Genomic DNA, 27,786 nt, shown 5'->3' on the forward strand with positions numbered 1-27,786 from the left:
CATGTGAGGGTACGGACTTTATCTTGTGTACTGTCATATCCCTGTCACCTAGCAGGTTATATAGTATACAGAACATAGTAAATATCTGTTAAATTATAGGATGGTGTATTATGTGAAAGCTATTACGCACTTTTTGAGTGCTCCCCACCACCACTTTTTTCCTGTCCCATGTATGCCTTATCCCAAGTAACCCATGTTAAGATTCTGGCATATAACCTTCCTGTTTTTTACCTCACACATATAATTATATGCACACATGCATGTACAATATATATGGTATGTGTGATTGCCATTATTTTACAACTTAAGGTCATATCTTGCACACTTGCCTGCATTTTGTGTTTTACCCAGTAAACCCTTAGATTATTCCAGGTCAACCGGTATTACTTAAATTTATTCATTTTAATGATTACGTAAAACTTCATAGTGTTGATTTCCAATAATTTATTTAGTTGTTTCTCTATTGATGGATGTTTATTAACATGTCCCTGCACTATAAACAATGCTAGAGTAAGTATCCACACACACATCCTACCAGATTGTTGTGTTTTATATACTCCTCCTTACTCCAGTGTATGTACTCCTGGGAAGCTCTTCTATACACGAGCAAATGTATCTTTAGTTTAGAAATAGATAATGCCAAGTTGCTTTCTTGAAAGTTTAAACCAATTTATTTTTATCAGCAGTTTATTAGTGCCCTTTCCTTACATCCCCTCCTGAAATTGTGTTGATTAGTTTTTTTACATGCCTCAGTAGAAATATGAAGATATGTTTCTGACTCCTGGTGAGTTTATATGTCTTTTCATTCATATGTTTGTTGGCCATTTGTATGTGCTCCTATAAAGTTCTTTTCCCATCTGGGAGGTTCTCAGTTTTTCTTGTTAGTTTTAAAGCTGTTTCTATAGTTTAGATGTTTTCTACTATTTGTATTGTAAATATCTTTATCCAAATTTATATTTTGCTCATCGACATTGTTGATGATCTTTTTGCCATATAATTTAAAAATTTATATGTAGATATTTCTAACTTTTATACTTTCCGTGCTTTCATGGCTTGATTATGTTGCTATACTGTAGGAAAAAGCTAATCACTTTTATCTATTTATCTGATATCCAGTCACATTACCAATTCTCTTATTAGTTCTAATAGAGTTCTTTTGTTTTCATTAAAGTCTCTTGGGTTTTCTAGGCATATACCATATATCAGCAAAAGAGTTTTCAATATCTTCTTTTTTTAACATTATATGTAATTCTTTTCTCTTAATTCATTTGCCACTCTTAGAAAAATGTTGAACAAGTCACATAGGAATAGAAAAAGGCATATCAGAATATAAAGAGGCAAATAAAGCCTGAAACATTAGTTACTCTAAATTATAGGTATTATTACCATTATTTAAATTAATCTCATGTTAGATAATTAAATGAGAATCAGGTAATAATTTTGATAAATTGTTTTATACAGATTTAATACCATAATAGTAAAAATCAAAACTCAATGCGGCTGGACATGGTGGCTCATGCTTGTAATCCCAGCACTTTGGGAAAACGAGGTGAGCGGATCACTTGAGCACTTGAGGTCAGGAGTTCAAGACCAGCCTGGCCAATATGGTGAAACGCTGCCTCTACTAAAAATACAAAAATTAGACAGGTGTGGTGGCGCATGCCTGTGGTCTCAGCTCCTAGGGAGGCTGAGGCAGAAGAATCGCTTGAACCCGGGAGGTGGAGGTTGCAGTGAGCTGAGATTGCACCACTGCACTCCAGCCTGGGTGAGTGAGTCTCCGTCTCAAAAAAAAAAAAAAAAATTAAAACTCAATAGATGTATTTCGCTTTATGTAAAAGCCCATTGAAAACCTAGATTAACATAAAAGATCAATCAGAGTGATTATTTGCTATATCTAGGAAATTGTCAACAGAATGCCTTTAAATGGAAAATATCTATGGCGTCTTTGAAATATTTTTTCAGTCTGGGTGCAGTGCAGTGGCTCATGCCTGTAATCCCAGCACTTTGGGAGGCTGAGGCAGGAAGATCACTTTAGCCCAGGGGTTTCAGACCAGCCTTGGCAACATGGCGAAACCCTGTCTCTACTAAAAATACAAAAAATTATCCAAGTGTGGTAGCGCACACCTGTAGTCCCAGCTACTCAGGATGCTGAGGTAGAAGAATCACCTGAGCCTGGGAAGTCAAGGATGCAGGGAGCCATGATCATGCCATTGCACTCCAGCCTGGGCAACAGGAGTGAGACTCTGTCTTTAAAAAAAAAAAAAAGTGTATATGTGTGTGTGTGTATATATATATATATGTATGATTTATATATATGTATGATTTATATATATGTATGATTTATATATATGTATGATTTATATATATGTATGATTTATATATATAAATCATCTATATGTATGATTTATATATAAATCATCTATATGTATGACTTATATATAAATCATCTATATGTATGATTTATATATAAATCATCTATATGTATGATTTATATATAAATCATCTATATGTATGATTTATATATAAATCATCTATATGTATGATTTATATATAAATCTATATGTATGATTTATATATATCATATGTATGATTTATATATAATATATGTATGATTTATATATCATATATTTATATATGATATATAAATATATAATTCATATATTATATATGAATTATATATTGATTTATGTATATAATTTTTAAATATATATATTTAAAACTTAATTTGCATATAACTCTTCAGGTCTATTTCTATTGATTATATTTTAAAAGGTTGTCTAGCAAGACTGTGAAACAGAGAGCAGTGACTTAATTCCTCTGTGCTTCTTGCTAGCTCTTTGATTTTGGATAGTTAGTTAACTTCTCTGAACCTTAGTAATGTCAGTGAGAGACAGTTACAATGCTGTCTAACCTATCTTACAGAATGATTGTAAAGTTCAAATGTAATAAGATAATGTACTCATATATGAAAGTGCTTGGAGTATATAGTGCAATACAAAGGTACAGTGGTTAGATACATAGATATCTCTGCTCTTGTCTTCTTTTTACTGATTTGACTGAGGTGCCATTTATTTATTTATTTATTTATTTATTTATTTATTTATTTAGAGACGAGGTCTCATTTTGTTACCCAGACTGGAGTGCAGTGACGCGATCTCAGCTCAGTGCAACCTCCGCCTCCCGGGTTCAAGCGATTCTCCTGCCTCAGCTTCCTGAGTAGCTGGGATTACAGGTGCCATGCCACCACACCCAGCTAATTTTTGTATTTTTAGTAGAGACAGGTTTCACCATGTTGGCCAGGCTGGTCTCAAACTCCTGACCTTAGGCATCCACCCGCCTCAGCTTCCCAAAGTGCTGGATTACAGGCATGAGCTACTGCACTCAGCCAGAGGTGCCATTTAGATAAGAAAATAAGAGCTTGATCACTTGAAGAACAAAATCTACAGAATAGAGCTAGGCAATACCAACATTTTCCAGGCAGGAAATTGCCCTTTGCTTTAAGATTACATTTTAGATAGAAAGTATTCTATTGACTCTTAGAGATAGGAAAGGTAAGCAGGAGTATTAAGAGTTCGTATGTGGGAAGGAGGCTGCAGATGAACTGCATGGGCAACTTGTTGATTGGAACTTTACATAGAATATTCCATGGATTTGTTTGAACATAGGTACTTTTTGCATTCTCTCTGAGTTTTGGTTTTAATTGCAGTGAAGGCTTGGTCCAAGTGTTTTTGTTTGAAGTACACTGCTAGTTCTAATTCAGCAGGTGAGAAATATTGGTGGTTTTAGTCAACTACTTGTTCATTTTTGAAGATAAATTTAACACTTTATTTTAACTTTTTATTTACATTTTTGATAACAGGTAGTATTTATGAAGATTCATGTGCTAGTCATGGTCCAATGAGTTTGGGAGAATTGGAGTTGGAGCCAAATTCTAAGCTGGTTCTTCCCACAACACTTCTGACAGCACAAGAAAATGATGTTAATTTACCAGTAGCCGCTGAAGATTTTTCCCAGGTACCAAATTAATAGCACTTGTATTTTACTTAAAATGAGAATTGAAACACTGTTGCCTTAGCATGGTACCCCGTCAAGAGCCAAGCCTCTGGAGTCAGATAGCTTCAAATCATGCCTCCTTTATTTCCTAACTCAAGTCTGAATATAAATCTAGTTCACCCAAGCTGTGCCCTAGAACACATTACTTAGCCTCTTTTAAGCCTTAATTCCCTATCTTTAAATTAAAGAATAAAATAATGGCCAGGTGCAATGGCTCACACCTGTAATCCCAGCACTCTGGGAGGTTGAGACAGTGGATCGCTTGAGTCCAGGAGTTTGAGACCAGCCTGGGCAATGTGGCAAAATGCCATCTCTACAAAAAATACAAAAATTAGCTGGGCTCCTGTAGTTCCAGCTACTTGAGAGGCTGACGTGGGCAGCAGATTGCTTGTGCCCGGGAGGCAAAAGTTGCAGTGAGCCCAGATTACACCACTGCACTCCAGCTGGTGACAGAGTGAGACTCTTGTCTCAAAAAAAATGAATAAGTAAATAAAACATAAAAATAATATATATAAAAGTAAGGTAGCGATTTCATTTACATCTCTGTATCTGCATGCAATACCTAGCTCAGTAATTTACATATAGTAGGTGCTTGATAAGTGTTTATTACATTGAAATTTGTAAAAAGTGTTTCATAAGAAATGTATTGCATAAGAAATTTAATGCTGAGGTAAGCCAATGGCCCATGCAATCTTGTGTACTGAAAAAATAGGTTAATTACTCACCAAGATGTTAATCTAAAAAAGTTCAGTATTAAGTAGTTTTTTATTTGTGTATTGGAAATTCGTTCAAAATTACCCATTTTGAACTAATTTATGAATAAGTATTCATGGTATTATGCAGCAGGACGTGTTACGGATGAAACCAAAAAATATGTAAGATAAAGATTGTTTATGGAACACATGATTATGTGGGGTTCAGTATTACCAACCTGTGACCAAGCAATGATCAGGAAAAACTAGTTAATAATGAAAAAGTATCTGTTAATAACTTCGGTATAAAAAAAATTTTTGTGACCATGATTAGGCAAACATTTCTGGGATATGATACCAAAGGTACTATCTATGAATAATAATTTTTTAAATTGGTCTTATCAAAAATAAGAACTTCTGTTCTTCAAAACACAGTTAAGAGAATTAAAAGGCAAGCCACTGACTGGGAGAAAATATTTACAAATCACTTATCTGATCAAAGACTTCTGTTCAGAATATATAAGGAGCTCACATAACTCAATATTAAGAAAACACACAATCCAGTTGAAAAATGAACAATAGATTTGGACCAGTCCTTTACCCAGAGAAGATAATATAAATGGCAAATAAGCACATAAAAAGATTCTTAGCTGGGCGTGGTGGCTCACGCCTGTAATCCCAGCACTTTGGGAGGCTGAGGCAGGTGGATCACGAGGTCAAGAGATCGAGACCATCTTGGCCAACATGGTGAAACCCCATCTCTACTAAAAATACAAAAATTAGCTGGGTGTGGTGGTGTGCACCTGTAGTCCCAGCTACTCAGGAGGCTGAGGCAGGAGAATCACTTGAACCCGGAAGGTGGAGTTTGCAGTGAGCCAAGATCTCACCACTGCACTCCACCCTGGTGACAGAGCAAAACTCCTTCTTGAAAAAAAAAAAAAAGATTCTCAGCAGAGTTAGTCATTAGGAAAATGCAAAATAAAACCACAATGAGCTACCACCACACATCCATTAGAATATCTAAAATCTAAAAGACGGTCATGCCAAGTGTCGGCAAGGATGTGGAGCAACTGAACTCTCATACTTTGCTGATTGGGAATGTAAAACGATCCAACCCCTATGGAAAAGCGCTTGGCCATTTAAAAATATACACCCACCATATGAACCATGCATTTCACTCCTAGTTTCTCAAGAGAAACTAAAACATATATTTACACAAAGACATGTACGTGAATGTTCATACAACCTTATATTTGTAGTAACCAAAAACTGAAAACAACACAAATGTCCATCAAGTGGTAAATGGACAAATTGTGGTGTATCCTGTACAGTGGAATACTTAGCAACCAAAAGGCATGAACTATGAATACAAACAATAACATGGATGGTTCTTACAAAAGTTATGTTGAGTAAAGAAGCCATACCAAAAAAAAAAAACACTGATTTTATTTATATAAAATTTTAGAAAATGCAAACTAATTTATAGTAATAGCATTTCAGTTATTTTTGGGGGATGGTAGGAGTTAGAGGTGGAAAGGGCAAGAAGGAGAAGATAAAAGGGTGTGAGAAAACTTTTGAGATTGATGGATATGTTTATTGTATTATCTTGATTGTGGTGATGGTTTCATGGGTTTATAGGTAGGTCAAAACAGCAAATTGGATACTTTAAATATGTGCAGTTTATTGTCTGTTACATGTATCTCAATAAAACTTTAACAATAAAAGAAAGATTACTTCCTTTTAATTGATGGCTTGTTTTAGAATAAAGCTATAAAGTGTTACCAGAAGAAAGGGCCTCAAAAAATTCCCTTGTTAGATTTCTTTAGCTAGCAGGGACTTATGGTTATTAATAATAGCACACATTTATAGTGCTAGATGCTGTTCTAAGTTTTTTATGTATTTTAACTTATTTAATCATTATAACAGCCTAATGAGGTAGTTGTTACTATTATCCCCATTTCATGAATGAGGAAATTGAGGTATTGAGCAGTTAAATAACTTGCCCAAGGTCAAAGCTAGAAAATGCCTTACCCAGATTTGAACACAGGCAGTTTAGCTCCTGTGGCCACAGCTCTTATTCGCTGTGAGTAAGTAAGGAAACCAATAGAAACGTTCAAAGTTTCAGCAGCCAGAGCCAGAGGTAGTCCTAGTACCCATCTTAGAAATACACACCAAGATAATATTTCCTTCGAGGCAGAAACATACATGACTAACGGCTCTAAACTTGGAAGACCAGAGTTAAGGCTAGTTATTATTACTGCAGCTTAGAGCTACTAATTTTTACCCCTAGATAAAGAGGATGCCTGTCAGAGGTGCAGTGATTACATTGTGTCCATGTGGACAGATGTTTTAGATTCTTCTATGGTTGTATTTATTGATAAGGGTCCAGGGATTTCTTTTTAAGTTCCTGTTAAAGCTGTTTTCAGGGGCTCATTTATAATTAAGCGCATAAAATAGGAAAGAGAAGAAAGAAAATCACACAATTTGTGATGTGTGATTACGAAGAGATTTGTGACTACTGTAAATTTCTAATTTGGTTATGTTATATGAGAGATGATAGTGCTTATGGTGGAGCATATGTTTCTTGAATGGCAAATGGAAGATAACAATACCTACTCACACTTCTGAGAATTAAATGATGTTACTATATATAAAAGCTCTTCGAAAATTGCAGTGCATTATGCAGATTTTCATTTTATGCAAAAAGTGGTTATATGGAAGAGTTTGCTGCCAAATTAAGTTCTTATCCTGTCTAAATCCATTATATGTATATAAAGTAGTTTGATTCATAAGTAGCTCTGAATTCTCTAATGAAAATAGACAGAAATGACTTGAATATTTGAAATCTGTATATATGATCCAAATCTTTTTAAAGGTTTTTTTTTGCAACGTCTTTTCTTTTGTAATATGTACCTCATCACCTATTTATTGGTAGAAGTGCGAATAAATAAAAAGCAATAAAAAGCAACTAGAAAGCAAGCATATTATTAAAATTTTATAAACACTTGAATAATTTGACTTCTCAGATTTTTTTAAGTAACTAAAAAATAATATTATGACTTCATATCTTAAATTATTTAGTACCAACTAAAGCAAAATCAGGATGTTAAGCAAGTTGAACACAAACCATCACAAAGTTACCTATGTGTTAGAAATAAATCTGATATTGCACCTTCACAGCAACAAGGTAAGACTTGTTTTTATGTAATAATACAATAGTTTGATACTTGTCTGAATATTGAACAAATATGAGAATTCTTTACTTTTTATACATCCCACTGCTCTCTAGGTTTTTGTTTTCTTTTGTTTTCTCTCATTTAGTCCATTTACATGAAGAATCGGTGTTGTATTTGACTATGTTAGTTAGTTCTTTTTACCAGTAAACACTATTTCTAGTGGATTTTTTAAACTCTTAGCTGGTGTCTTTCCTTTACCCTTGCCTTTTAGTTCTTGTTCGATTGAATACCGAGGTCTTTTTATCTGTATATAGGTCTGTTTGACATTACAATATGTTAAAGACAGGGATTATGGCTGTATTTAATATGCTTTGTAAAGCACATTATTTAGTGCGTGGTGGTGCTGACCAAGTATAACTTAAAAGCAATTGCCTCTCATATTACATACTGTGATATGGATGACCATATCATAGTTCTTTATCAAACTCGTGTGGTTACCTTTAATTCCACAGTCAGCATTCAAGCATTTTGATGTTGTCTCTATGTTTCTACAAGGCTGTTGGCCTTGTGTTTTGTTTGCCATCTTGCTTCTTAGTCATTTACATTTTCTATAACCTAAAATCTGAAATTTGGCAGTAGAAATTAAGATCTCTTCTGTTTAAAAACTTTCTGCCCACAATTCTGGAAGAAGTATTAGAAATATTTTGAGAAGTGGAATTTTTCTTTTTTGCTTTTATAACTGTGATTTTTATTTAATTTTCAAATAATATTTAATTGAGCAAATGCGTATTATTGAATGCCGGTATAATTGCAAATGTAACTATGCATTTGGTGTTTTGGGAAGGACCTAAATGAGGAAGTGCTCAAGATAGTAAGATTATGCCACTTAAGGTTTAGGTTTTCACTCTTCCATTTGTTGTCTGTTCCCCTCTTGCTCCAAGTTTTCAGAACTTTGTCCTCCTGACCCTTTTTTTTTTTAACCTCACCATAGTACGTTAATATTAATGTACTATGGAAAATACCTATAAAACTCTTCTTCTGGTGATTTAAGAATTAATCATGATAGTATATCGATATGGGCAGATAAATGTTTCTAAGATAATGTCAGAATTTACTTCATGTTCTTCTACTGAGTTCTCATTTATGAACTGTCCTTCGCAGTCAATGATAGTTTCTTTAATGTTTTTAAAAATCAATCATTTTTGACATTATGAATGAATTTCATTTTCTTGGGGATGTTGTATGTAATGAAATAATTATTTTTCTCAGCTGATAGGAAAATGTCTCTGGTAAGATGTTAGCTGGTAGAAGGAAGTTTTATGTGGAAAGGGTTTACAACAGTTGGATTTAATACATTTGAAATGTTTTACATTTAATTTTACATCTAATACAAAAGGTAAGAGAGCAGACCTATACCAGCCTTGACTAAAACAAATAAATACCAGTGGGCTATAAAGAGAACATTTTAAATACAGGCGAAGTCTTTCACTCTATAATTGGTACATATCTTTATACTAGAAAATTTCTTGAATGAATATGATTGCCTTGGCAAATATAATCAGTTATGACTTTTTTCCCCATAGATTTTGTGGGTTTTATTATTTTTTTTCTCTGATGAAACTCTGAGACATTGCCAAATGTTGCAGAAAATAGAAGTCAGAGTGCCAAAATAATTCTCTGGAGCTCTCAGGACTTTGGGTGACCTTGAAGGAATTCAATCCTCTCATACATAGAAACCTTGAAGATAATGAAGGAAATTCACCTTATCACAGGGGAATTAAAACCACATCTTTTCTAGCAGATAAATGCTTCCAAGAATACTAGAACCCCAAATTTTGGCTATTTCAGGGGGAAGTATCATGTATTTCACTTGAAATGTGTAGTAGTTTAATATATGTCTATAAAGAAAGGAGCAGTAGCAGCTGTTTTAATGATCATCCATTAAAAATTAACCGAAGAATGGTAGGACACAGATTCCAGCACCATATTGCTAGGAACTTAGTAAAGTACTTAGTTTTTTTCCACCTTGATTATTACTTTCAGATTTTAATATAAAAGAGAGGAATTCATTGTTCTGACAAATGGTATCTTTGGAGCCTTTAAGAGTAAAACCTTTTAATTTGGTATTGAATTTATTGGGTCTATCTTTGACCACGTGATACCACTTACCTGATTCTATGTACTGATTAATGTATCTAACAGTTTTATAGTGAAAGTACTTTTTTAAAAAGTATTTGAATGGTCATTTCTATTTTTCCCCCTTTGCTGTACAAGTTAATTTTTACTCATCTTTTGCTATGCAAATTAACTTTCATCAATACAAATAAGAGGCTAGTTTTAAGTCAATTTATTTGTCATGAGCCCAGGAACAATTAAATTCTATAAAGTAATGTATTAAAATAGTACACTTTAAAAATTATTTTCCTTCTTTTTTTCTCTTTAAATTTTAAGACCATCATAATAAATTATCATTACAAAGTCAAACATACTATATACTACTATCAGTCAATGGGGAAAAAATAAGTCATATGTTTTATGGTAAAATGCTGTGATAGATTGGATTGTCAAATTTGCTTGAAAAAAATCACAGCAGTTTTTAGTTTTTCTTATTTGTAGATTACACGTTACTCAGAAAATAAGTATCAAAGTGCTAAAAGTAATAGGTGTAATTGCTGTTATTTGTCAAAATCAGTTTACATTTTTGTGGGAAATACAGAATCACAAATATTTCTTTCTGGCATTATGTCCTGAGTTAAATTCTAGAAAATTTAGCACCTTTTATACTCATATAGCTGTGACGATAACTTTAAATATGTGAACATTAGGAAATTCAAAGCTTATATATTCTTAGAAGCTAATTTTGACCACGTGTGCAAATTATTTTTCTTTTTTAGTAGAATGGTGCATTTTTTGCCTTTGTATTTGAAATTTAGCTAAATTACAATAGCTATCAGAACTACAATTGACCTTAGTAATTTCAAAACCATAGTTATAAGGGTTTTAAGTTGATTTTTAAAAATCTTAAGATATGATAGGGATTTCAAAACTATGTGTGTGTATCTCTGATAGGGAGGGGTTGGGGCACAGACTAATAAGTGTGCCAAAAATCTGTGAATCCAAATGTGTAACAAGCGTTGTCTGAATAAATGTCCACAAATCCGTGCTATTATTGGTTAACAAAAAATAAATTCACTTTGAAATGTTGCTGAATTTGGGAGTTTTGTTTCCACCTAGGATGAGGAAATTGGAAAGAGTGTCACTTTCACCCTAACTATAATAAAATGTCAGATAAACTACAAAATCATTAACATTTCTTGAACCCATCAGAGAGCTTCTGATGCAGAGCAACTAAGTAGCCTAAAGTCCAAGGAAAGACAGACTCCTCCAAAAAGAGATGAGACACAAGCACTGTCTCACTTGTGACAGAGCATGGTTACAGGAAGAGACACAAGCACTGTCTCACTTGTGGCAGAGCATGGTTACAGAAAGAGACACCAGGCACCAGTCAAGCAGATAAGAAGTATTTGGTTAAACTTTTTAAGTGGGTTTCTAAAGGCCAAGTATAGAACCATTGGTAGTCACAGATACAAGTGGAGTTCACACCCACTTGTAGGCATCTTCTGCACAGACCTCTAGAGAAAGATTGTGGGGAAAGGCAGAGAGTCTCTCTCACTGGTGCAGGCCTGAATGAGGGGAGTGGCTGTCACTGCCAGAAAGACAGGATGCCCCACTTTGACCCTTCTCCTTTAAGAACAAAAGCCTTAAGCCACTGAGGAAGGGGCAACACATCTGTTATTTCCAGGGTATAGGTGAAAACCTATTTGGCTGGGGGAAGGGTAAAGAAAAAAAAAGAATCCACTCCTGGCGGAGAAGAAGGAAATAGTCTTGGTCCCACAATCTTTTATTAGCACTATTAGAAGTTTCTTATTGTTGGGAGAGTGGTTGGAAACTGTCCTGCACAAAATTTGCCAAAGGGACAAGGCAGAATTTAAAATGTCAGTTCCCTCCAAATTGATCTGTAGATTCAGTGCAATCTCAAAAACATTCCAGCAGGGATTTCTGGGTAGAAGTTGACAAGCTGAAGCTAAAACTCATGAGAAAATGCAGAGGACCTAGAATAGCCAAAATAACTTTTAAAAAGAAAAATAAAGTTGGAAGATTATACTATATAACTCTAAGACTTATTATAAAGCTACAGTAATCAAGACAGTGGAATATTGGCATAAATATCAATGGGATAGAATAGAGAATTCAAAAAAATAAGTCCACACATTTATGATTAGTTGATCAATTGATTTTTACAAATGGGAAAGACGATTCCATGGAGAAAGGATAATCTTTTCAACAAATGGTGTTTGGACAGAGCTCATCTATATACAAAAAAAAGAACCTCAATCTATATTTCACCAACACACAAAAATGAGCTAAAAAATGGATCATAGATCTAAATGTAAAGCCTAAAACTACAAAACTTCTAGAAGAAAATATAGGAGAAAATGTTTCTTTGTGACCTTTGGTTGAGCAAAGATTTCTAAGCTATTGCAGAAACTAATGATAATTGGACTTAATCAAAATAAAAATTTCTGTTCATCAAAAGACAGTGTTAAGAGAATGAAAAAGGACAAATCACAGACTGGAAGAAAATATTTGCAAATTTGCTTTCTGATGAAGCAGTTATGTCCAGAATATATTTTTAAACCTTACAAAACTCAACACTAGGAAAACAACCCAATTTTTAAAATGCATAAAAGATTTGAACAGATACTTCACCAAAAAAGAAATTTGGATGGCAAATAAGCACATGGAAAATTGTTCAACATCATTAGTAATTGGGAAGATGCAAATTAAAAATTAAATACCACTGAATACCCATTAGGTTGACTAAAATCAAGGAAACTGATACTACCATGTGTTGGTGAGGATATAGATCAATTCTAATTCTGATACATTGCTGGTGGGAATGCAGAATGCAACATGCACCTTGGAAAACTGTTTGACAGTTTCTTATAAAATTAAACATAAATTTACCCTATGACTCAGCAGTCCATTTCCTATGTATTCATTCAAGATAAATGAAAACTTATTTTCACACAAAACCTGTACTCAAAACTTTTTTAGCAGTTTATTTTATAATTACCCAAAACTGGAATCAACCAAAATGTCCTTCAACAAGTAAATGGATAAACAATCTGTGTGGTACATCCATACAATGGAATAGTACTCAGCAATGAACAGATGTGAACTACTGATACACACACAACAGCACAGATGAATCTCAATTGCATTAAATGTAGTGAAAGAAGTTAAAAGGCTACATACTGTATGATTCCATTTATATGGAAAAGGCAAAATTTTTTGGAAAAGGCAAAACTATAGATATGGAGAACAGGTCAGTGGTTGCCTTGAAGAAGAGTTTGACAACAAATGGCAGGAGGGAACTTTTTTCCATTTTGATGGAAATATTATATATCTTGATTGGGGTAGTGTCTATATAACTAAGAATTTTTCAATGGTTAGTCTTACTGGTTATAAATTATACTTCAATAAAATGATGTACATATTACTAAGTTTATGACACTTTTGCTTATTATGAATTTTCTTAATTAGCTTATACTAAAAGCTTATCACTTGGGAAAGTATAAAAGGTTTTGTTGTTAAAAGGTGTGTAAATGTGATACTGTATTACATTTATTTACTCTTACATCTTTTTCTTATATTAACACTTTAGGAGGAGATAGTTTGACGTATTTTATAATACAGTATATTTTCAATACAGTTAAATTGGATTTTTAGGTGTTTATTTAAAAATACATTCCATTTAGACTAGAAATCTGAAACATTTATGTTTTGTAATTAATAGTGACTAACTGGAAACAAAGAAAAATTGTATGTGCTAATCTACAGTGGAAGTACTCTTGTTTAAAATTTTCTTTTTTAGATTTCAGAAAGGGAAGAACTGTCAGCTCAAAAACTTGTGTTTTTTACTGGCACATCCAATATAATGTGTAATCAACACAGTTTAACTCAGTAAACATTAATTGAGGGCCCTCCACACTCTACGCTACTAAGCTTCAATGCCTTTTTGCATTATCTTCTTTCCACCCAGAGTTACCTTCTCTCCCCACTTTTATATGCCTACAAATTACTTATTCTTCAACATTCAGCTCCATCTTTCTGAGTTCTTACTGAACCTCCGATTGAAAACGTCTTATTCATTTTAACCCACTCTCTTCCCCTAGCTCTTTTCTGCCTTGAACATAATCATAATCTTAACAACAGTTTTTTGCTGGGCACAGTGGCCCACACCTACAATCCCAACACTTTGAGAGGCCGAGGCGGATGGATCACTTGAGGTCAGGAGTTCGAGACCAGCCTGGCCAACATGGCAAAACCCCGTCTCTACTAAAAATACAAAAATTAGCCGGACGTGGTGGCACATGCCTGTAGTCCCAGCTACTTGGGAGGCTGAGACATGAGAATTGCTTAAGCCTAGGAGGCGGAGGTTGCAGTGAGCTGAGATCGCACCACTGCACTCCAGCTTGGGCGACAAAGTGAGACCCTGTCTCAAAACCAAAACCAAAACAAAACAAAACAGGGGAATACATTTACCAGAGGTTTGCTAGGTGTGTTCTATGTTAATTTCATTTATTCATCACAATACCATGCCATGCAGGTAGTTTTGTTTGTTTGTTTTATAGAGATAGAGTTTCACTGTCACCCAGGCTGGAGAGCAGGGGTATGATAGTTCATTGCATCCTCAACCTCCTGGGCTCAGGCAGTCTTCCTGCCCCAGCTTCCATGTAGCTAGGACTACAGGTGTGTGCCATCATGCCTGACTCAGGTAGTTTTATTCCTGTTTTACAAGAGAGAATGATAAGATTCTTGAAGGTTAACTAATTTTCCCAAAGCACACAATTTAGAAAATGAAGATCTGGAATTCCAGCCCAGATCGACTTGATTGCAAAGCTGATGCTCCTTTCCTTTTGTAATACTATTTATTGAATAAGCATTTAATAAATATTTATCGTGTGACTTAACAGCTTGTTGATAAGAGCTGCTTTTATCATCTCTATATTTCCAGGACTGATTATTTAATATTCCAAAGAAAGTGATATATGGGATAGTGTTGTGATTTGTTTTTAAGATATGTTATCTGTTTCTTATTTAAGAGCGCTTGTTTCCCAGTGTAGCACTGTGGTGATCAGTAAATGTTCATGGAATTAAATTTGATGATTACATCATTTGCTATTAACCCCAAACAACATTTAATTCTGTTATTTAGTAATAAGACGGAAGAAGGAAGGGAAGAGAAAAATGAGAATATTTCATTACAATCATTTTTCCATTACTGTCTCTTTTTAATGTAGACAGTCGTGCAAACAGCCACAGTGGACTAATCTAAAGTTATTTTTATTTGCTTTTCCAAAAGATTGATTTCTTTTATAGTATTAACATACATTTTTATTATTTGAGGACAAAATAGTTGAACAGAGGGTAGGGGCAGCCGAGAATATGCCCAAGGGTGGGGAAAATTAAATCAGCTTAGATACTAGTTCATGGGGAATCTTTTTGAACTTTAGATGAGAAAGAAAAATCGTGTTGACATTCATTCACTCTTTCTTTTTAAATTGAGATATAATTCACATACTGTAAAATTCTCCCTTTAAATTCTCAGTGGTTTTTAGTATATGCAAAAAGTTGCTGAATTACCATCCCTTTCTAATTCCAGAACATTTTCTTCACCCTAAAAAGAAACTCCATATCTATTAGTAATTGTTTTCCATTCTACCCTCCCCAACCCTAACCCTGCCAACCACTAATCTACTTTCTGTCTCTATGGATTTCCCTATTCTGGACATTTCATATAAGTGGAATCATACAAGATGTGGTTTTCTTTTTGGCTTCTTTCACTTAACATAATGTTTTCTTTTAGTTTTTTGGGGTTTTTGTTGTTGTTGTTGTTGTTGTTGAGACAGAATTTTGCTCTGTCACCCAGGCTGGAGTGCAGTGGCGTGATCATGGCTCACTGCAGCCTCTGACCTCCCGGGCTCAAGCAATTTTCCCACCTCAGCCTCCTGAGTAGCTGGGATGGCAGGCGTGTGCCACCATGCCCGGCTAATTTTGTTTTCATTTTTTGTAGAGACAAGGTCTCACTCTGTTGTCGAAGCTGGTCTTGAACTCCTGGGTTCAAGCAATCTGCCCACCTCAGCCTCCCAAAGTGCAGGGATTACAAGTGTGAGCCACCGCACCTGGCAACATAATGTTTTCAAGGTCCATTCATATTGTAGCAGGTATCATTACTTTATTTTTTTATAGATGAATAATATTCCATTGTGCATTCGTTCTTAGGTTAATCTTTTTTAGCATCCCTTTACATAAAGTACCATAGAAAGTGCTGTGGCCCTAGAGAGATGGATAAAACAAAGCATCTGCTCTCCCGGGATAAAAAGAAGAAAGGCCATTTCGTGAAGAGATGAAGACTGAGCAGTTGTGGCCGCCTTGCCGACCTTGGGCAGCAGTTGGCTTCTCCACATAGTACCCGGGAGTAGGAGTCTCAGAATCGAATCTCTTCTGCCTCCCCACTTCTGTGAGATTTTTTTGATCTTCAGCTACATTTTCGGCTTTGTGAGAAGCCTCATCATCCAACACAGTGGCCAGCAACGTTGCCGACAAGACGGATCCTCACTCCATGAACTCCCGTGTGTTCACTGGGAATCTCAACACTCTTGTGCTCCAGAAATCTGATGTGGAGGCAGTCTTTTCAAAGTATTGCAAAATTGTGGGCTGCTCTGTTCATAAGGGCTTTGCCTTTGTTTAGTATGTTAATGAGAGAAATGCCCGGGCCGCTGTAGGTGGAGATGTACAGCTCCTCTTTTGACTTGGACCATGACTTTCAACGGGATTATTATGATAGGATGTACAGTTACCCAGCACATGTTCCTCCTCCTCCTATTGCTCGGGCTGTAGTGCCCTCGAAATGTCAGCATGTATCAGGAAACATGAAGGGGAAAAAGTGGCTTCAATTCTAAGAGAGGACAGCGGGGATCTTCCAAGTCTGGAAAGTTGAAAGGAGATGACCTTCAGGTCATTAAGAAGGAATTGACCCAGATAAAACAAAAAGTGGATTCTCTCTTAGAAAACCTAGAAGAAAATTGAAAAGGAACAGGGGAAACAAGCAGTAGAGATGAAGGATGATGAGTCGGAAGAGGAGCAGAGCAGTAGTTCGATGAAGAAAGATGAGACTAATGTGAAGGTGGAGTCGGAGCGGGGTGCAGATGACTTTGCTGAGGAGGACCTACTAGATGATGATGACAATGAAGATGGGGGATGACCAGCTGGAGTTGATCAAGGATGATGAAAAAGAGGCTGAAGAAGGAGAGGATGACAGAGACAGCACCAATGGCGAAGATAACTCTTAAGCACATAGTGGGGTTTAGAAATCTTATCCCATCATTTCTTTACGTAGGTGCTTGTCTAAGATCAAATTTTTCACCAGATCCTCTCCCATGGTATCTTCAGCACATGCTCACTGTTCTCCCAATCCTTGTCCTTCCCATGTTCATTAATTCATAGTGCCCTGCACCTAGTTCCATTTTCACCTCCTTTGATGCCCTAGTAGTTTTGTTAAGTCTTACCCTGTAATTTTTGCTTTTAATTTTGATACTTCTTTATGACTTAATAAAAAGGATATGTGGTTTTTATTAACTGTCTCCAAAATAATCTCTTGTTATGCAGGGAGTACAGTTCTTTTCATTCATACGTAAGTTCAGTAGTTGCTTCCCTAACTGCAAAGGCAATCTCCTTTAGTTGAGTAGCTCCTGAAAGCAGCTTTGAGTTAGAAGTATGTGTATTACACCCCCACATTAGTGTGCTGTGTGAGGCAGTTCAACACAAATGCAACAACGTAGTTTTGTGAATGAGAGCTGGCATGTCAAATGCATCCTCTAGAAAAATAATTAGTGTTGTAGTCTTCTAATGCTATTCTTCTAATCAACCTAGTAATGATTTACTTAAAATTTTTTAGTGATTTTAATTTTATATAAATTAGGCAGACTATTTCAAGCAGGTAACAGTGGATTATTCCACTAAACCAGTTCTACCCTTTTTGTTCATATAATGAAAATAAGAGAAGCTTGATTATTTCAGTTCAGAATACATTACCCTCAAATAAATTTAGGCCAGAGATGTAGCTACGCAGCTGTCCAGTGTCATAAAAAAGCAATTCACCGGTGAGTGATCTCTCCATTCAGAAGTGTGCAGTCTTAATGTATGGCTGTAAGAAACTGTTATTTTATGATCTTTTTACTAAAAGCTTGACTGAAAACTAAAATAAATTAATAAATTAGAACAGAGAAGTGATATAGTCTTATTATGCATATAGGATGAACCACTACTAGATTGTTAGTCTCTAATACAGTATTCCTCAAATTTTAACAGACAGAATTCTCTGGGAGTATTTATTAATAAAATGTAGATCCTAAAGTGATTGTTTGCCTGAGACGGGGCCTGGGAATGTAAACATTAAACTAGTACCTGTGGTTATTCGGATGCAGAAGAGGGAGGACCACCCTTTGAGAAACACTGATTAAAGACTCCAGTTGTTTTTGATGATTCTGTTCTATTTAGAATTAGAGGCACTTTGGAGAAAAATTGCATGAGTTCAAATCCTAGCTCAGCTATTTACTAGCTGGTGACCCTGGGTGAAATACTTAACCTCTCTGTGCTATTCTTATCTGTAATATAGTATAGCTATTTCATGGTAATTAAAGACATAAAATACACTTTTACTAGAACCTGACATATATTAAGAGCTATTAAAGTGTTAGCTTTGCTCATTGCAACCTCTGCCTCCCAGGTTCAAGTGATTTTCTTGCCTCAGCCTCCCAAGTAGCTGGGACTGCAGGTGCGTGCCACCACACCCGGCTATTTTTAGTAGAGACGGGGTTTCACCATGTTGGCCAGGATGGTCTCAATCTCTTGACCTTGTCATCTGCCTGCCTTGGCCTCCCAAAGTGCTAGGATTACAGGCATGAGCCACCATGCCCAGCCCTGAAAGTGTTAGCTTTTATTAGCATGACTGTTTCTAGGAAATCTCTCCTTTTTGAATACTCATGTTATAATCAGCTCTCCTTTAACAGATAGGAAATTAACCTATATTTGTCCTAAGCTTTAAAGGATGCTGGTGAGGAAATGCTAAAGATGGTACATGTTCAATATAGTGTTAGGGAGATAAATTAAGTTTCAACAAAATTGTTTCTCTTCAGTGAATATATTTAAGATTATATGTATAAGATATATCTTAGGGACCTGGGCAAGATGGCTGAATAGGAACAATTCCATTGTGCAGCTCCCAGCGAGTTCAATGCAGAAGGTGGGTGATTTCTGCATTTCCAACTGAGGTACCTGGCTCATCTCATTGGGACTGGTTAGACAGTGGGTGCAGCCCACGGAGAGCAAGCAGAAGCAGGGTGGGGTGTTGCCTCACCCGCGAAGTGCAAGGGGTCGGGGAACTCCCTCCTCTAGCCAAGTGAATCCATGAGGGACTGTGCCGTGATAAACGGTGCATTCCGGCCCAGATACTATGCTTTTCCCATGGTCTTTGCAACCTGCAGACCAGGAGATTCCCTCAGGTGCCTACACCACGAGGGCCCTAGGTTTCAAGCACAAAACTGGGCAGCCGTTTGGGCAGACACCAAGCTAGCTGCAGGAGTTTTTTTTCATACTTCAGTGGCACTTGGAATGCCAGCAAGACAGAACCATTTGCTCCCCTCGAAACAGGGCTGAAGCCAGGGAGCCAAGTGGTCTACCTCAGCGGATTCCACTGCCACGGAACCCAGCAAGGTAAAGATCCACTGGCTTCAGATTCTCGCTGCCAGCACAGCAGTCTGAAGTCGACCTGGGATGCTCAAGCTTGGTCGGGGGAGGGGCGTCCGCCATTACTGAGGCTTGAGTAGGCGGTTTTCCCCTCAGTGTAAACAAAGCCGCCAGGAAGTTGGAACTGTGTGGAACCCACCATATCTCAGCAAAGCCGCTGTAGCCAGACTGCCTCTGTAGATTCCTCTTCTCTGGGCAGGGCATCTCTGAAAGAAAGGCAGCAGCCCCAGTCAGGAGCTTATAGATAAAACTCCCATCTCCCTGGGACAGAGCACCTGTGGGAAGGGGCGGCTGTGGGTGCAGCTTCAGCAGACAAATGTTCCTGCCTGCCAGCTCTGAAGAGAGCAGCAAATCTTCCAGCATAGCGCTCAAGCTTTGCTAAGGGACAGACTGCCTCCTCAAGGGGGTCCCTGACCCCCATGCCTCCTGACTGGGAGACACCTCCTAGCAGGGGTTGACAGACACCTCATACAGGAGATCTGTGACTGGCATCTGGTGGGTGCCCCTCTGGGACAAAGCTTCCAGAGGAAGGAACAGGCAGCAATCTTTGCTGTTTGGCAGACTCTGCTGGTAATACCCAAGCAAACAGGGTCTAGAGTGGACCTCCAGCAAACTCCAGCAGACCTGCAGCAGAGGGGCGTGAATGGTAGAAGGAAAACTAACAGAAAGGAATAGCATCAACATCAACATAAAAGGACATCCACGCAGAAACCCCATCTGAAGGTCACCAACATCAAAGACCAAAGGTAGATAAATCCACAAAGATGAGGAAAAACCAGTGCAAAAAGGCTGAAAATTCCCAAAACCAGAACACCTCTTCTTCAAAGGATCACAACTCCTCGCCAGCAAGGGAACAAAACTGGATGGAGAATGAATTTGATGAATTGACAGAAGTAGGCTTCAAAAGGTGGGTAATAACAAACTCCTCCGAGCTAAAGGAGCATGTTCTAACCCTTTCTATTCCTTCAAATTAGCTCTGGAAAGGACTACAGAAAGCTGAACTGTAATTTCCCTTTGCTTACTCAGGTCATCTAAACCTAAATAGTCTGAGTATATTGCCTTAATCAAAATCACGTTTTCCCCTCTTTAATTCCTTCCCCCATAATAAAGGAAGCTAAGAACCTTGAAAAAAGGTTAGACAAATTACTAACTAGAATCACCAGTTTACAGAAGAACATAAATGACCTGATGGAGCTGAAAAACACAGCTCCAGAACTTTGTGAAGCATACACAAGTATCAATAGCCAGATTGATCAAGCGGAAGAAAGGATATCAGAGATTGAAGATCAACTTAAAGAAATAAAGCGTGAAGACAAGAATAGAGAAAAAAGAATGAAAAGGAATGAACAGTGTCTCCAAGAAATACGGGGCTATGTGAAAAGACCAAACCTACATTTGATTGGTGTACCTGAAAGTGACGGGGAGAATGGAACCAAGTTGGAAAACACTCTTCAGAATATTATCCAGAAGAACTTCCCCAACCTAGCAAGACAGGCCAACATTGAAATTCAGGAAATATAGAGCATACCACAAAGATATTCCTTGAGAAGAGCAACCTCAAGACACATAATCGTCAGATTCAACAAGGTTGAAATGAAGGAAAAAATGTTAAGGGCAGCCAGAGAGAAAGGTTGGGTTACCCACAAAAGGAAGCCCATAAGACTAACAGTGGCTCTCTCTGCGGAAACCCTACAAGCCAGAAGAGAATGGGGGGCCAATATTCAGCAGTCTTAAATAAAAGAATTTTCAACCCAGAATTTTATATACAGCCAAACTAAGCTTCATAAGTGAAGGAGAAATAAAATCCTTTAGGGACAAGCCAATGCTGAAAGATTTTGTCACCACCAGGCCTGCCTTACAAGAACTCCTGAAGGAAGCACTAGACATGGCAAGGAAAAACTTGTACCAGCCACTGCAAAAACATAGCAAATTGTAAAGACCATTGACACTATGAAGAAACTGTGTCAACTAATGGGCAAAATAACCAGCTAGCATCCTAATGACATGATCAAATTCACACATAACAATATTAACCTTAAATGTACATGGGTTAAATGCCCCAATTAAAAGAAATAGACTAGCAAATAGGATAATGAGTCAAGACCCATCGGTGTGCTGTATTCAGGAGACCCATCTCACATGCAAAGGCACAGATAGGCTCAAAATAAAGGGATGGAGGAATGTTTACATGCAAATGGAAAGCAAAAAAAGCATGGGATGCAATCCTAGTCTCTGATAAAACAGACTAAACCAACAAAGATAAAAAAAGACAAAGAAGGTTATTACGTAATGGTAAAGGGATCAATGCCACAAGAAGAGCTAACTATCCTAAATATATATGCACCCAATACAGGAGCGCCCAGATTCATAAAACAAGTTCTTAGAGACCTACAAGGAGACTTAGACTCCCACACAATAATAGTGGGAGACTTTAACTCCCCACTGTCAATATTAGACAGAACAATGAGACAGAAAATTAACAAGGGTAATCAGGACTTGAACTCAGCTGTGGACCAAGCAGGCCTAATAGACATCTACAGAACTCTCCACCCCAAATCAACAGAGTATACATTCTTCTTAGCACATCACACTTATTCTAAAATTGACCATATAATTGGAAGTAAAACACTCCTCAGCAAATGCAAAAGAACAGAAATCATAATAAACAGTCTCTCAGACCACAGTGCAATCAAACTAGAACTCAGGATTAACAAACTCACTCAAAACGGCACAACTACATGGAAACTGAACAACCTGCTCCTGAGTGACTACTGGGTAAATAATGAAATTAAGACAGACATAAATAAGTGCTTTGAAACCAATGAGAACAAAGACACAACGTACCAGAATTTCTGGGACACATTTAAAGCAGTGTGTAGAGGGAAATTTCTAACACTAAATGCCCGCAGGAGAAAGCAGGAAAGATCTAAAATTGGCACCCTAACATCTCAATTAAAAGAACTAGAGAAGCAAGAGCAAACAAATTCAAAAGCTAGCAGAAGACAAGAAATAACTAAGATCAGAGCAGAACTGAAGGAGATAGAGACACACAAAACCCTTAAAAAAATCAATGAATGCAGGAGCTGGTTTTCTGAAAAGATCAACAAAATGGATAGACCACTAGCTAGACTAATAAAGAAGAAAAGAGAGAAGAATCTAATAGACATAATAAAAAATGATAAAGGGGACATCACCACTGATTTCACAAAAATACAAACCACCATCAGAGAATACTATAAACACCTCTACACAAATTAACTACAAAATCTAGAAGAAATGGATAAATTCCTGGACACATACACCCTCCCAAGACTAAACCAGGAAGAGGTCGAATCCCTGAATAGATCAATAACAAGTTCTGAAATTGAGGCAGTAATTAATAGCCTACCAACCAAAAAAAGCCCAGGACCAGACAAATTCACAGGCGAATTCTACCAGAGGTACAAAGAGGAGCTGCTGCTATTCCTTCTGAAACTATTCCAAAGAATAGAAAAAGAGAGACTGCTCCCTTACTCATTTTATGAAGCCAGCATCATCCTGATACGAAAACCTGGCAGAGACACAACAAAAAAAAGAAAATTTCAGGCCAGTATCCGTGATGATCATCAATGTAAAAATCCTCAATAAAATACTGGCAAACCGAATCCAGCAGCACATGAAAAAGCTTATCTACCTCAATCAAGTCAGCTTCATCCCTGGGGTGCAAGGCTGGTTCAACATATGCAAATCAGTAAACATGATCCATCACATAAACAGAACCAATAACAAAAACCATGTGATTATCTCAATAGATGCAGAAAAGGCCTTCAGTAAAATTCAACGCCCCTTCATGCTAGAAACTCTAAATAAACTAGCTACTGATGAAACATATCTCAAAATAGTAAGGGCTATTTATGACAAACCCACAGCCAATATCATACTGTATGGGCAAAAGCTGGAAGCATTCCCTTTGTAAACTAGCACAAGACAAGGATGCCCTCTCTCACCACTTCGATTCAACAAACTACTGGAAGTTCTGGCCAGGGCAATCAGGCAAGAGAGAGAAATAAAGCATATTCAAATAGGAAGGGAGGAAGTCAAATTGTCTCTGTTTGCAGATGACAAGATTGTATATTTAGAAAACTCCATCATCTCAGCCCAAAATCTCCTTAAGCTGATAAGCAACTTCAGCAAAGTCTCAGGATACAAAATCAATGTGCAAAAATCACAAGCATTCCTGTATGCCAATAATAGACAGCCAAATCGTGAGTGAACTCCCATTCACAACTGCTATAAAGAGAATAAGATACTTAGGAATACAACTTACAAGAGGTTTGAAGGACCTTTTCAAGGAGAACTACAAACCACTGCTCAAGGAAATCAGAGAGGACACAAACAAATGGCAAAACATTCCATGCTTATGGATAGGAAGAATCAATATTGTGAAAAAGACCATACTGCCCAAAGTAATTTATAGATTCAGTGCTATCCCCATCAAGCTACCAATGACTTTCTTCACAGAATTAGAAAAAACTACTTTAAATTTCATATGGAACCTAAAAAGAGCCCATATAGCCAAGACAGTCCTAAACAAAAAGAACAAAGCTGGAGGCATCACACTACCTGGCTTCAAACTATATTACAAGGCTACAGTAACCAAAACAGCATGGTACTGGTACCAAAACAGATATATAGACCAATGGAACAGAACAGAGGCCTAATAAATAACACCACACATCTACAGCCATCTGATCTTTGACAGACCTGACAGAAACAAGCAATGGGGAAAGGATTCCCTATTTAATAAATGGTGGTGGGAAAACTGGCTAGCCATATGCAGAAAACTGAAACTGGACCTCTTCCTTACACCTTATACAAAAATTAATTCAAGATGGATTAAAGACTTAAACATAAGACCTAAAACCATAAAAACCCTAGAAGAAAACCTAGGCAGTACCATTCAGGACATAGGCATGGGCAAAGACCTCATGACTAAAACACCAAAAGCAATGGCAACAAAAGTCAAAATAGACAAATGGGATCTAATTAAACTAAAGAGCTTCTGCACAGCAAAAGAAACTATCATCAGATGAACAGGCAACCTACAGAATGGGAGAAAATTTTTGCAATCTATCCATCTGACAAAGGGCTAATATCTAGAATCTGTGAGGAACTTAAACAAATTTACAAGAAAAAAACAACCCCATCAAAAAGCGGGCAAAGGGGCCGGGTGCAGTGGCTCACGCCTGTAATCCCAGCACTTTGGGCTTTGGGAGGCCAAGGCAGGTGGATCACGAGGTCAGGAGATGGAGAGCATCCTGGCTAACACAGTGAAACCCCGTCTCTACTAAAATATACAAAAAAGAAAAGAAAAGAAAAGAAAATTAGCCGGGCATGGTGGTGGGCGCCTGTAGTCCCAGCTACTTTGGAGGCTGAGGCAGGAGAATGGCCTGAACCCAGAAGGCAGAGCTTGCAGTGAGCCGAGATTGCACCACTGCACTCCAGCCTGGGGGACAGACCGAGACTCCGTCTCAAAAAAAAAAAAAAAAAATGGGCAAAGGATATCAACAGACACTTCTCAAACGAAGACATTTATGTGGCCAACAAAGATCTGAAAAAAGGCTCATCATCACTGCTCATTAGAGAAATACAAATCAAAACCACAATGAGATACCATCTCATGCCAGTTAGAATGGCGATCATTAGAAAGTCAGGAAACAACAGATGCTGAAGAGGATGTAGAGATATAGGAATGCTTTTACACTGTTGGTGGGAATATAAATCAACCATTGTAGAAGACATTGTGGTGATTCCTCAAGGATCTAGAACCAGAAATACCATTTGACCCAGCAATCCCTTTACTGGGTATATACCCAAAGGATTATAAATCATTCTGCTATAAAGACACATGGACACGTATGTTTATTGCAGCACTATTCACAATAGCAAAGACTTGGAACCACCCCAAATGCCCATCAATGATTGACTGGATAAAGAAAATGTGGTACATACACACCATGGAATAATATGCAGCCATGTGTATTATGACTAGTTCATGTCCTTTGCAGGGACGTGGATGAAGCTGGAAACCATCATTCTCAGCAAACTAATACAGGAATAGGAAATCAAACACTTCATGTTCTCACTCATAAGTGGGAGTTGAACAATGAGAACACTTGGCCACAGGGAAGGGAATATCACACACTGGGGCCTGTCGGGGGGTGGGGGATAGGGGAAGGATAGCGTTAGGAGAAATACCTAATGTAGATGATGGGTTGATGGGTGCAGCAAACCACCATGGCATGTGTGTACCTATGTAACAAACCTGCACGTTCTGCATATGTATCCCAGAACTTAATGTGTAATTAAAAAAAAAAAGAAAAAAAAATATGCCTGAACATGTATGTGTATGCAGCAGACAAGAGGAGGTAAATACCTATGGCTGATAAGATGGCATCAAACTACATACCAAATTGTTACTTCACTTCTGTTTCTCTGGCTTACTTCAGAATTACCTTGCATAGGATGAAAGATTTAATGGAACAGGAAAGGGTATTTGTGTTCAGCCTCAGCTTTTAGGATGGGAGTAGCCAATGGGTATGATCTGGGCAATCCTGCATGTGCAGACTGGGAAACCCAAGTCTTACATCTCATATACCATAGTAATTTTTACAGTTCCACAGATGAAAATGAAATGAAATCAATTCCATCATTTTCAGAAAAGATATCTTTTAAGAAATCTATTATTATTATTATAAGAGCAAAATAAAACAGGATCACTCTTTTATATAATTACAAAATATTTTTAAATATGTGCATGACAAATGCTGTGTAATACACCTCATTATTTTCAGTGTCCCTGATGGGCTCCTTTTCCTTGACCTAAAAATGGTGATTCCAAATTTAAGACTTTCTTGGGTATATTTTTTAATTGGAATAAATACAGAGGTCAAAATTACTCTTGGGTTTCTAAGTAAGAAGAAATGCAATTACTTGTGAATTATTTTAAGCTCGAATGCTATTTGCTCTCTGTTAAAATGGTAAAACAAATTACTCGTTATGGAATATATACCCACAAAAGTCTTTCAGTAAAATGTTATTGCTAAAATGTATCTTAAAATCTAATTGTTAGTCTTTGTTACACTTGTCAGCTCAGAATGGTCAGGAACCTTTTTTTGTGATAAGCCTCACAGAGGCTATGGAAAACAGGAGCACTTTTTTCTTGGGAATATAATTGCAGTAATACTGTACCACCTAATGAAGTCAGAAAAAACAATTTATGTAGAAATATAGTTCTGAGAGCCTTGCGATTATTGCCTTTTGTGTCATTCTGCCTACATTACACAAAGTAGGACTTAGGAAGTCCTGGAAATCATATGTTGGATATTTTCTAATTACTGTGTCAGCATGATCAATCATTTTCTAAATTTGCCAGTTTCCTGAAATAGCTTAGCTTATGTTCATAGCACTTTAGAGGAAGCAGCACAAAATTAGTTTCTATTGGTGTCACAAAAGAAATGAAATATTTATCTTTGGCAAAAAGACCTATACACCAAACTTCAATTAATGAGTACAAGAATTAGAAATCAAAACTTTGTTTAGTCTAAGGAAAAACAGTTCTTTAAACTGTAACCACATGGCTGTTTCTTGTTTGCATCAACTCTGGGTGACTGTTATTGTCTTCTGTGAATTCTCTGGGGCAGGGGCCTGACTTTGTTGAATGAGCCAATTGTTTTCCTTTGTGTTGCCCATCTAGTAAGTTCCCATCTGGTTTGTATCAGACTGTTTTCACAGCCAACAACTGCTGCCTTCTCTATATCCTGACACTTCAGGGCCCCACGCTATCAAAGCACTGCTGCGATGGCCTTGCTGGCAGGGCCTATACAGCTGTGCCTCACAGCTTGGAACTATTACCCAGAGTAATGGTAACGTAGAACTTGGACTGGCCCTTATTCCCACTGGTGTCGTGTGTACAGTGAGCAGAAACCCACCCTCTCCCTCTCTCCCCCTTG

At 37.0% G+C, this 27,786-nt stretch overlaps 1 protein-coding gene across 13 annotated transcripts in view; it reads left to right on the plus strand.

Moving 5' to 3' along the window:
* KIAA0586 (KIAA0586 ortholog) overlaps positions 1 to 27,786 on the plus strand; it is a 119,292-nt gene that overhangs the window by 77,283 nt on the left and 14,223 nt on the right. For 9 of the 13 annotated variants that reach the window (XM_014347567.4, XM_008957006.5, XM_008957007.5 and 6 more), the window contains exons 28-29: positions 3,860 to 4,014; positions 7,827 to 7,932. The exons of 1 other annotated variant lie outside the window; for it this stretch is intronic. In XM_014347567.4, the coding sequence (XP_014203053.2) occupies positions 3,860 to 4,014; positions 7,827 to 7,932 (261 nt within the window). Of the gene's footprint in view, positions 1 to 3,859; positions 4,015 to 7,826; positions 7,933 to 9,504; positions 11,126 to 16,270; positions 17,623 to 27,786 lie in introns of those variants that run through there. 3 more of the 13 variants (XM_024925427.4, XM_034937632.3, XM_024925426.4) reach the window with 3 other exon arrangements.

Source organism: Pan paniscus, chromosome 15 (genome assembly GCF_029289425.2).
Source record: "Pan paniscus chromosome 15, NHGRI_mPanPan1-v2.0_pri, whole genome shotgun sequence".
NCBI classification, from domain to species: Eukaryota; Metazoa; Chordata; class Mammalia; order Primates; family Hominidae; genus Pan; species Pan paniscus.